Source organism: Rhyacophila brunnea, unplaced genomic scaffold, assembly GCF_057557595.1.
Source record: "Rhyacophila brunnea isolate RB1 unplaced genomic scaffold, BYU_Rbru_1.0 scaffold_24, whole genome shotgun sequence".
NCBI lineage: Eukaryota > Metazoa > Arthropoda > Insecta > Trichoptera > Rhyacophilidae > Rhyacophila > Rhyacophila brunnea.
This window is the reverse complement of record NW_028232904.1, coordinates 12,489,879-12,502,318: the sequence shown is the minus strand read 5'-3', so window position 1 is coordinate 12,502,318 and position 12,440 is coordinate 12,489,879. Positions and strand designations below refer to the sequence as shown.

The following is a 12,440-nucleotide window of genomic DNA, read 5'->3' as shown; positions in this document are numbered from 1 at the left end:
GCCGCCGGGATCGGATTACGTTTATGACACTAGTTAAGTGTCTAATTTGTGTTTTCGCCGACAATATTCAAAAAGTATCCACACATATGGTTGAAATTGTATGTAAAAAATCCAAGCTGCAATAGGTACTGACATATCTGGGGGGTGTCGGGTAGCTCAGGTGGTAGTTTTATCACCCCTCGATAGTACAAAAAAATAAAAATTGATGTATATTGTTTGTTTTCTTTATTATTTTCTTTAGTACATTGTTGCTTATCAACGTCTTTTATTGTTTGTTACAATTCGGCACCTCCTACGTATAATATTGTAACTATTAAAATTGAAATCAATAAATAAAAAAAAAACATTATTTTTTATTATAATGATGTACTGCACTGGTAAATTTGAACTACTTCTTAGTGACGTCATCCACAATTGTTTGGGATCAAATACAGAACGTTACACAACCTTGGTAACAAAGACAGAACTGTATACTATGTATCCTGTATATATAACTGTATCAAATGTAGCACTCTTCACTTTTAAAACATGTATATTTAATTATTTACAACAATCAGAATTCTGACATACGTAAATTCCGTTGTGTATTTCTAATTTATTGCATATTATTATATCTCCAATTACTTGAAATTTTTTTTTCGACGTGAAGTATGGTAACGTATTTAGCGACACTTGTTACTGCTTATTACGATATTTCACTTCGGACGGGAGGCGACACGACCACCACAATAAAATTATCTCGCGGCAAGTGTGTAAAATGGCTATGTTTTATTTATCTTTATTTTTCCCGGAGACAACATAGATACGTGGTGTCTCTCCGAACATGAATTTCTAACTGATTTATTCAAATAAAGGGGCGGTCTCTTCACGTGCAGCGGCCATTGCAAAGTTGTGATTGGTCGATTATCCAAAATGGCGACCACAGAGTACATGTGTCTGCAAAATGCTCAGCCGTTTGTCCACTTTATCCGGCAATCAGACAATTTCCAAGACTGTAGTTTTTTTTGTTTTCCTTCATATAAGTGGGTGTACTTGATTCCAAAAAAAAATTCCGGAAAATGTTCATTTAAATTTTTTTGTCAGATAGATGATCTTAATCCAGAAGGAATTGCGTGTACAGATTTTAAGAAAATTACGAGCTCGCAGAATTACGATCGACTTAAAAATCGTTTCTAGCTGTTTTTTGTACACCGACTTATACGGTACATTCCTAGTCTAATCTTACATATTATTAAATCGCATATTGGTAAATTACAATTTCACTATTCCTAATACTTAATATCTAATTACTCGCTTCCGCTCATCCCTTACACCAGCAGAATCCCGCAAAATAACCAAGTGGTACGGTCATATGTATTCCACTCCGCTAATTGACTTAGAAGGTCAAGAGCCGCTTTTTAGGCCTACAAAGTCTTATTTCCGACTTTCCATTTAAGATGGGAAGTCCATGGGCATGTCAGTACCTACCAGCGTTCATTACTATAAACAACTTCTTTTGTAGCTTATGAATGCCATGCTTGTTTTGGGGAAAAATAAATCTAATTGTGTATTTTTGTTTGAATTGCGACTTTTTGTGTTATGAGAACGCTCATTTAAAAATACCTATTCTCTGATATAACGAGTAATGCTTATAACGAGCAAATTCAGTCGGTCCCATCTTCCTCGTAATAACCAAGTTGACTGTATTTTGTTAAACTGTACCTACTCTCCCTAGTTACTTTAAAAACTATGTTTTTACTAACCTCAAGCCTCCTGACAGATATCCTAGCTTCTCCAAACATTGTGAGGCCGTACGGGAACATGATTGATACGGTGAGTTGCAGAAGGTTGAAATACTGCGCGATGGAGAAGACAATATCTGCTCTCAGAGTGTTACCGGCGAGGACAAAGGCCACGATGGTGGCGTACAACGCCGCTCTCTCCGTGAACACCATCAGAGCTATCGAGAAGCCGCGGATGTACGATGTCTTGCTAATGAGTTTCATTTCAATCCTGAAAAAAATATGTAAACTTGTTTAAAAAGATACCAGGTTTTATGCTTCGTTTAATAAATCTATAGGTACAATGACCGTGATGGGTTGTGGTAACGTGTCAGCTTATGAAATCGTGAGTCTTGGTTCGACATTATTAAAGAGCCCTATCATGCTATTTATCTTGTAATTATTTTGTATATTATTACTGGACATATTATATTGAAATTCTCCCTTTTAGTGGGTATTATTTTCAGGTTATTTTCATTCTTCTTCTTCAATGGCGCTACAGCTCGAGCCCTGGCCTCCTCCACCGCCCTCCTCCAGCCGGTACAGTCCTCCACACGTCATTTCCAGTTCCTGATTTTTAGCAGCTGGTTGGCATCTTTTGTAACGTTATCACCGCATCGTGTGCGTGGCTTTCCCACTGGCCTTTTCCCCTCTGGGTTTCCTTCGAGGATCTTCTTCGGTATCCGTGACTCAGGCATGCGCTGGACATGACCTGCCCAGTTTAGCCTCTGGAGTTTTATGAATTTGAATCTTGGTATAAGCGGTATAATTCCGTGTTGTACCTAATTCTCCACTCCCCATGCTATTATTTATTTTAAAAAGATTGACTTAATTCAGTCAATTTTCAGATAAGTAAAAAATCCAAATGACATTTACACAGAGTGACAGCTGTCAAATAATTACACATTTTCAACAGATATCATGTAAATATAGTTTTAAATATTTGCTTATTTCCATCAAAACAAAATTGTTTTGAATACAGATTATCTAAACAAATATGAAAGTATCCATGTTTTTACCATTATAGGTCAATTAAAAAATATTCTATTAAAAAGGCTACTGCATCGCAGTCAAAGATAATCAATAACTAGCACTACTATCGTAATACACAACTCAGTGTATATTAAATATTATAGTTAGCCTTGACATGATGAATGGATATCTATCCAGTTGTATTAAAATAATAGATGAAGTGTTGTTTGAAATGGCTACTAACTTTCTGGCCAAAGCGACGAGGGCCTCGAAAGGCTTCTCCCAGGCGTACATCTTGATGACTTGAATCCCGGCGACTATCTCGCTCATCATCTTCACGCGCTCGTCCGTTCTCAATGCGATTTTCTTCCTCATTATGGTCTGGTAGCGACTCAGATAACCTGAAAAAAACACACAATAATAAAATATTTCAATCTGTAGCAACATGACTTCAAAAAGAGACCCACAGATGGCGCTGCCCATTGACTGGACATTGCAAGCTCTATATAGACGGATTAGGATTTAACCTTATGTTAACTCTGTAATTTTTATCTCAGTCTTATAGAGAGTCAGCTTAATCTGATTAGCTCTGACCCTTTTGATCATACAGGTCCTTTATTTTGAAACTAAGCACCTTACACTATCGAGGTTCGTTTTTAGTGTTAAGTGTGGTTATTTAGTTGTCAAATGTGATACCTACCTGAACTGAACTAATTCTTTGGCAAGATCATCTAGGTATTTGGTTGAGCGATTCATCATATCTTGTTAATCTATTTTCTTGTAGCGTTTGAAGTATTCTCTGTTATTGTTGATTAATCTCTGCGAACTCTGAATAAATACTAAAACCGGAAGTATTTCTATTTTATAAATAAAACCATCCTATAAAATCATTAATTCTATACTAGTAGTAGGGAAAAAATAGCATTTACATTATTTATTTTATAGTTGAGGCATGTCCAACTTCAAGTGGGCAAGTGTTAAATTTAACAGATTTCTTCTTAGCACTACAACAGGCCATGCGGCCCAATGACAGTCCACGAATGGAGAACTACAAGGTTCTAACGCTACGTTTTACATAGGCGAAGTCGATGTGAACGCGATTGCAATGCGGTTTGAAGTGATATAAAGCAAAAGAAAGCAAAGTAACAACGTTGTCCTACATGGCTAGTCACCAGTGTTGACAAAAACATGCCAGATGGGGTATGAAAACAAGCTTTTTGGCAGAAAATTATAAATTTTCTTCTTTTTTAGGCACACTTTTCACTCATTATCAAACTATTCTCATACTATGTAAAGAGCCTACTGCACGACGGCAAGGAGAAACTATGCCTCAGTTTAAAATGAAGGGATTCACATCTTCTCTTTCTCTCACTCCTGCGATAGGCCGTAAGTGATGCAATACGAATCAAGTATACTCTGATAATGACATAAGACTAGATATTAATAGAAATGGAACCTTGGGGTAGAGGACCACACACTTGGATCCAATTTCTTCATTCTGTATATCTGTCTATCCTTTATATCCGTATTTTAGGCAGCCAAATCCGGTATGGACAATTATTTTCAAAATCGTATCATATTAGTATGACATATTATTTTTGATGGTGGTACGCATTTATGAATAGGTTGAGAACTTGGCTAAAGATTGAGAAGGTTAGCAAAAATATACTCACTCTGAACCAACCCAACTTGTATTAGGAGAACGGCCAATCCGGCCAACGTTGCGGATCCTACGCTCTCCCACATGAGGTAGGCAGCGAAGGGAATCTGCAGAGGCATCACCCACAGGTAGTGCACGAATATGCTGGCCACGTCGAAGCGATTGACGTCATTGGACATCAGATTGATCACGTGACCTGCCGCGGTCTTGCCCAGCGCCGATTTATTCAGTCGGAGAATCTGGAGACAAACAAACACATTTGAATATAAAAATATCATTATACCTGTTGCTTTGGCCGAGCATTCTGAATTCTTCTGTGGCGCAGTCCAGCCATCGGTCATGCCAGGCATGTCTAATGTGTCAATAACAGGATGAATTTTGCTTGCACTATAGGCTCATAGGAATTGACTTGTGAAAATGTAAAAAGCGTTTGCATTCAGTTGTAGTATAATAATTTCATTGAGATTTTGAAGGGAAAGCATTAATCACTGGTATTTTTATTTCCATATAACCAGCTTACATGAAAGTCCTTTTCAAATTAACCATAAGGAAACCCATGTGACCTTGTCATATTACTTGATTTGTATTGTACCACTCACGTCTTTTACATCACCACGCTTTACACTAAGGCATAGTTCCATTTGCTGTCGTGTCAGTGGGGAAGGCTCTATACTAGGTGATCATTCAAAGCCTACCTTCTAAGAGTATTAAGTTACAAAATAAACAGACCCATCTGTCATCAGAATCTTCAAGTACTGAATTTAGAATACGTATCAAGGGTAAAAAAATATGTGACAGCGCCATCTGTCTTCAACTGTTGTATTTATACGATTATTTTGTTAGGAATTCTGATTTATTTTGTATGACCGTCGTGTTACATGAATTGTCTATCGAAATGTATGCAATATGGCAGGCTCGAAAGGCGAAGCCTCAAACCTGAGCGCATAATATTATTGTCTATGACTGCACCAATGACATTAATATGGACGAAGCATCTGGGAAAAAAAATGACACTCACTTTTTTGTCGGGTCTGCCGAATGGCATAATCTGTTCTAACGCTATTACAATAAAGGTGATATTGCTGAAAAAAATATGTAAACTTGTTTAAAAAGATACCAGGTTTTATGCTTCGTTTAATAAATCTATAGGTACAATGACCGTGATGGGTTGTGGTAACGTGTCAGCTTATGAAATCGTGAGTCTTGGTTCGACATTATTAAAGAGCCCTATCATGCTATTTATCTTGTAATTATTTTGTATATTATTACTGGACATATTATATTGAAATTCTCCCTTTTAGTGGGTATTATTTTCAGGTAAGGAGTCATTTTGACCGAATATGACTGGCTATCATTCTTCTTCTTCGATGGCGCTACAGCTCAAGTCAAGCCCTGGCCTCCTCCAGCTGGAACGGACCTCCGCATGTCTTTTTCAGTTCATGATTTTTAGCAGCTGGTTGCATCTTTCGTAATGTTGTCACCCCATCGTGTGCGTGGCTTTCCCACTGGCCTTTTCCCCCCTGGGTTTCCTTCGAGGATCTTCTTCGGTATCCATGACTCAGGCATGCGCTGGACATGGCCTGCCCAGTTTAGCCTCTGGAGTTTTATGAAAGTGGAGAGTTTTGAATCTTGGTATAAGCGGTATAGTTCCGTGTTGTACCTAATTCTCCACTCCCCACCCATCATTCATGGGTCCGTATATCCGCCTCAGGATCTTTATCTCAAAGCAATCAACCATTTCAGCCGCTTTCACATTTAGCGTCCATGACTCGCACCCGTATGCAACGACTGTGCGTATGACGGTTTTATAGAGCCGGGTCTTAGTTTTTCTGTGGACATTTCTGGATTTGACTGGCTATCATTAGTCCAGTCATATTCGGTCAAAATGACTCCTAATGTGTCCTTTTTCTAATGATCAGAACGTTGGTAACCCTAGTTAAGAAATATTATAAACTTTAATTCATTTGTGTGCGAAATATAAACGCTGTTTATCAAAGGTTTATTTTATCTTTGACCTTACAAAAGGAGATTAATCTCAATTGCCCCAGACATCATTAATAATTTATTAAAAAGCCTGCCAACGTTAAATGTTGCAAAATAACTGTTGTTTATTCACTGTTGGCATCTCAGATTAAGTTAAATAAACAGGTAGAGTGCTCTCTCTATATAGAAACACCAAGTAGCTTAATAACTATTTTTTTTTCAACGAACAATTCACAAGATTTATTAAGAATGAAATGTGGCTTATTGAACATATTATATAATTCGGAAACATTTAAAAAACATACATACAGTCGAACTCGGTTATTACGATCCCGGATATAGCAAGATCTCGGATGTAACGAGGAAACATTCGTTGACATTTTAGTTTATGATTTTCTCCATACTTTTATTCATTTTTATAACGAGCTACTTATCGGGTATACCGAGCTAAAATATCGTTCAAAATTTTCTTAAAACTGTTAATGTGTCGATCGTTTAAAAATATTTCGACCTTAAGCAATAAAATCCAACTGCACAGAATGCTGCCGGGATCGGATTACGTTTATGACACTAGTTAAGTGTCTAAGTACCTACCTAATTGGTTTTTTCGCCGACAATATTGAAAAAGTATACACGCATATGGTTGAAAACGCACTACCTTTACGCCACAGTATGATTCTGCAATCGTGACGATTATACAGTATAATATTATAGTTTACAATTGTTCCATTGCCTAGGCAGCGAATTTATTATTGTCGGCGATTTTCAATTTCTTACGTAAACAAACGATTAAACGTCAGTTAGTAATATAAGTTAAAGTGTATAGAAATAAACCAACGGCGTTCCAATAAGCGGTCCTTTTTCTTGAGTGTGTATTTCATGAACCGGACCCATACTCCGGAATGCTACGGTCCATTTCAAGTGCTGGTAGGGCAGTAATATCGAAAGGAAAAGTGTCGATATCTAATATTGGTTACGTATTGGAAGATAGCAGAGGTTTAAATAGTGAAGATAAGCATTGGAAAAGACATCAATTGTATCAGTGTTAAATTATGCTTGTCCACGGAGGATTTTTTCTGACAATATTAGTATTAAAAGACAATAACGATAATTTTGACACCCCTAGTCGTGACGTAATTATATAAATGTGTGTAGGTTTGTGTCTTGCTGAGGAAACAAACCTAAAATGTGTATTAACAAACTACCCTCTTACTTCGGATGAGTATGGTGGGGAATGAGAGAGAGGGGTTTCAGGAAGAACACTGTTTTGGTAAATCTGATTAATGTGTTTTAATCTTGCGACACAAAGGCAAATCATACTCAATTTGGCAAACACTGTTCAAATGGGGAAGTACATATCATGCGTCGTAAAATGTGTGGTGAATTGACTTTATGAGCGACAGCGGGGCTTGAAATCGAATTATCTAGTTATTTACTGGTCCATCTGTGTTCTCAGTATATATTATATTTTAAAGTCAAATCAAAACAGTACCTACATTAGTGGCTTAATGATGCAATCATTGAAAACAATAAATAAGAATTTTATGGAGAGTAAATATTTTAATGTGCCATTGTTTGCATACAAAAAAAAAATAATCTCAAACAATGCATAATAGTGCAATAATAAAAACATATTAAAAAGTTTATGTTATTTTTATTACTCTAAAATAACACATAAAATAAAATAAAATATCTTAGATGATCCATTATAACTCAAAAAACTACTGAAAATCAAGATTGATGAAACTTCCACAGCTTCTTGACTACATTTTTGGTATCAATTTGGTAGAATACCGTCATGATATCCGAAGTTTAGATAAAATAAAGAACAAATAATTACAAGATAAAAAGAACTTTTTATATACCACGTTTTTAAATTTTCTGTTGAATCATATAAACTTGACAATTCTATGTATTAATAATTTAGGACAAATAAGGCAATTGTCGACAAATCATTTTTTTGCTATTTTGCAACAAACAAACAAATTTAGAATACTGAAATGTCATTTTGATTTCTATAGTAACGCACGTATATATTAATAATTTAATTGCTAGGACCACCCTCTAAGCAACCAATAATAGTGGATTGGATTACGGATTTCTTCCGAAATAACTTTTCATACAAAACAGAATTAACTGAAAATTAATTCAATTCTACTTAAAGATGGCTAAAAGTATTAAAAGAATGCATTGGCATCGTGTTATATTATATTCTATCATGTGCATGGCCCCCACAAGGGGGGGGGGCTGACAGGGCCCGGGCTCAAGAGGGGCCTGGCGAGGCGAGTCGATCAGATAAGTGAGATAAACACACATCACAAATTTGCTTCACTAGTAAAAAAAGCTATTTTCCTTCTATAACGTTATTATTTTAAATTTTGTCATTGTACGATAGAATTTTTAATTGTGTATCAATACTCGACAACTCCATAATTCAAATGGATGTATTAAAATATACAAAAAACACTAAATATAAACATTAATTTTACCGCATACACATATTTGGAAAACGCTACTGTAGAGCGTCACACAGCCTATATCCTTAGAGATAGGTAAGGGGGGCCGCCAAAGATTCTAGCCTGGGGGTCCGCTTCAGGATGTGGGGGCCATGATCATGTGATATATTCTAAAAGTTTCAAAAGTCTAGCTAGTCGGGAAGTTAGTTAAAAATCGATTGCAAGATTTGTACTTGATAAAAAACCACCAGAAAAACAAGAATACAAGCTAAGAAAAACGTGGTGAAATGACAAAACTTGCAACAATTCATCACGAGTACTTAAAGTGATCAAATAACAGCGATGAAGAATTGAAGTGAGGTTCGGAGGTATCCAATAGTTGATCATGATATCAGAAATTTAATTTATTAAAATAACGCACTTGCAACAATTGAACACGAGAAAATTTGTGCGTAAGGTGGTTAATTATTGTCGATCGGAGGGGCGGTTTCTAGATGCCTTTATGGATACCTCGCATTTACTAACAGTTAGTTAGTCAGATAGTTACTATCTACTTGATGCTAGTCAGAGGAAATTTGTACCGGCTGAGAAATATGCCTTATTGAAAACCATTTGTCTAAACCCCCCCCGCCGTATCGGATATTGCTAATTTGAATTCGGCCAGGGCCTATGAAACCATCTTGCAAAAACCCTGGGAAAATTCGTTGTAGCAGTGGTGTTTCTGCTGAATATTTCATCGTATTTATTGGGGAATGGGGACTTTACCTATCTTCTTGTGATTCAAACCGCCCCCCCCCCAACTATCTACTTGTGATTGGAGGGGGATTTTGAATCACAAGTAGATAGGTAAAGTGGTCAGATAGTAACGATGGAATGGTGGGATGCGAGAGGTGATTATCTCATTGTTTTTAAAAAAAAAAGTCCAAATCGAATCAGTTTATTTTTTTCATGAATTGTATCTGTCACGCGGGCAAAGTCGTGGGCTATTGCAATGTCATCATCATCATCAGCCTGAATCTATCCACTGCTGGATGAAGGCCTCTCCAAGCTGATTCTACTTCTCTCGGTCCTGTGCGCCACGTATGTGTGCAGAACTTTATCATTTTATCGATCCAGCGGCCTCTAGGTCTACCTTGAGGACGTTTTGTTCCTCTCGGATGAATGACTAAATTTGTCCAACGATTGTCCTTTCTGCGAGCTGTGTCCAACCCTTTTCCATTTGAGGTTTTTAGCAAACTCTATTACATCGCAAACCCTTGTCTGTTGCGATGTATAAAGCCTCGATGACATTGAGCTACTTTACAAGCTGCTTGTTGGCGAATTTAAAAGCGGGCGAGTCAGCTAGTGGGATAGTGATGATGACACACAAAACTTTCCACTCGCTCAGGAGCCACAAGCTAGCGATTATTTTGATAGGATGTAGTTCCATCCAGTGTTGCCATCTTTTCAAAATGGAATTATAGTACAGAGCCTACAAAATTATAGTATTTGTTGAAAATGTATAGGTTTTTTGTGTCTCAGACGGAGAATTTGAGAAACTCCGAGACCCCTTTTTATTTGGGTTGAAATTGAAATTTCTTAAATTCTTCGGTTAGTATTTTTGGTCGGAAGAGGTACCTAAATAAAAAGAGGTCTCGGAGTTTCTCAAATTCTCCGTTATTTTTTTTCTGAGAAACTAAAAACCTATACATTTTTAACAGTTGACAACGCATACTATATTTTTTCCCCAAATACTATAATTTTGGGGGCTCTGTACTATAATTCCACTTTAAAAACACTGTCGCTACCATCGCTCTACTGCACAGACGCATATCGGACCACACTTTTTATCTATGGACCACACGTCAGCGTGTAGTGTGTAAAGTTGACCGGCTTTCAACTTTTCTCGGTAGATTGTTTACAATCTGCTGGTTAGCTTGTTCGATGATGACAATGGGCGAGTTTACAAGCAGATTGTAAATTCGCCAACAAGCAGCTTGTAAAGTAGTTCAATGTTATCGAACCAAAAGATAATAATTAATAATATAAAGCAGTAGGCCGAAACATTTATTCAAATTAATAACAAGGCTTGTCCGTTCTCACGACATCGCAATTATGTATGCATTAAAAGAGTACTTAAGTAGTTATGTAATTTATGAAATAGATCAATTAAATTTAATGAATTGGTGTACCTATTTATTCACTTTTCTCACTTAATATTTAAAGTTGTCGTGCATAGAGTTGGGTATTTCCCGATAAAATCTCAATCTCGAGATTCAGGATTTCCCGAAATGATGAAATTTTGAATTCTCGAGATTCGGGATTTCCAGAAAAGAATCCTCGGGAATTCTCGAGATATCGGGAAATTTAAAAAAAAAACCGTAAAACTCCTAAAATCTGTATAAAAACAGACAAATTCCAAAAAAATATGATTTTTTTATTTATGTAAGAAGACAAACAAAATAGAAGTAGGAAAATAAAAATAATTCAAAACATTACTTATTAAAATAGGATTTCAAAAAACAGACTGTCAATCGCTGCGTCTAACAATCGTATACGTTTTTGAGACATAAAATTCCCTGATGTTGCAAAAATTGCGCTCATTTTGAGTCGACATTGGCTTAATTGTGTTAAATGCCCAGTCTTGAATCAGTCTTTGAACGTTTTGCGTTTTCTGTCCACTTTTTTCAATAGAAAATCGTTTTTTCAATTAATAATTTATAATAAAGAAATCCCGAATCCCGAGGAAAGATTCTCGAGATTTCCCGAAATGTTAAAAATTTCAATTCTCGAGATTCGGGATAGAAAATCTCGAAAATTACTCGATAATTCCCGAAACCCAACTCTGACATAGAATCTGAGACGTTCTCTGGATTTAAAAAAAATACTTTGTCAAGGGGAAGTGATCAGTGATCACAGTCAGCTCTGGTTCACGGGACGTTGGCCGCGCGGAATCATGGCAAACATTGGCAAATTCTGACCCCAACCGTCTAGTACAATCGCCTCCGATCGTGAAAAGTCACTAGGTACTTTTCCGTTTCCGTAAAATTATTTGCCGTTTCACTGAAGTATCGTCTTAAGATATTCTTCGCATATTATTATGAACAGTGACGTCCCGTGGGGGTAGGCAGATTGATCGTCGCTTGGGGGCGGCACTTACTCGAAAGGCGGCAAATCGAGGAGAATCATTTGGAATATATAGAAATAGCCGAAATATAGAAATGCGACTGGCGCGTTTGCATTAGTTGGCCATTAGGTATAATTAGCATGCTATTTAAATGTGGTAATTAAATAGTAATTATCTGGTCAGCAGTAAATGTGTTTTAATTTAGTAATAACGAAAATATCTTTTCATTAACAAATTCAGTTCACTGGTTTTTTCGGGTTGGCGATATCTAGTTTACTGCCGTTGTCCCTCGACGTTCTTGATGACCAGAAACGACAGTGACAGTAAAAAGTGACCAGTAATGGGTCCATACAGCATATTTCTTAGATACTGCACTCATAAAAGGATAAAAATACTGTATAAAAAATGGGGCGGCATTTTGGCGCTGTCTAGGGGCGGCATTTTATCTAGGGACGTCACTGATTATGAAGTACTGATCGCGACCTCCTATTGTGGTAACATTC

General features: G+C 36.8%; 1 protein-coding gene across 1 annotated transcript in view; it reads right to left on the bottom strand.

Moving 5' to 3' along the window:
* LOC147069060 (ATP-binding cassette sub-family C member 4-like) overlaps positions 1-12,440 on the bottom strand; it is a 124,358-nt gene that overhangs the window by 28,618 nt on the left and 83,300 nt on the right. Inside the window, exons 4-6 of the mRNA XM_085951514.1 lie at positions 4,406-4,631; positions 2,977-3,133; positions 1,743-1,992 (exon numbers count right to left, since the gene is read on the bottom strand). Coding sequence (XP_085807640.1) covers positions 1,743-1,992; positions 2,977-3,133; positions 4,406-4,631 — 633 coding nt within the window. The remainder of the gene's footprint in view (positions 1-1,742; positions 1,993-2,976; positions 3,134-4,405; positions 4,632-12,440) is intronic.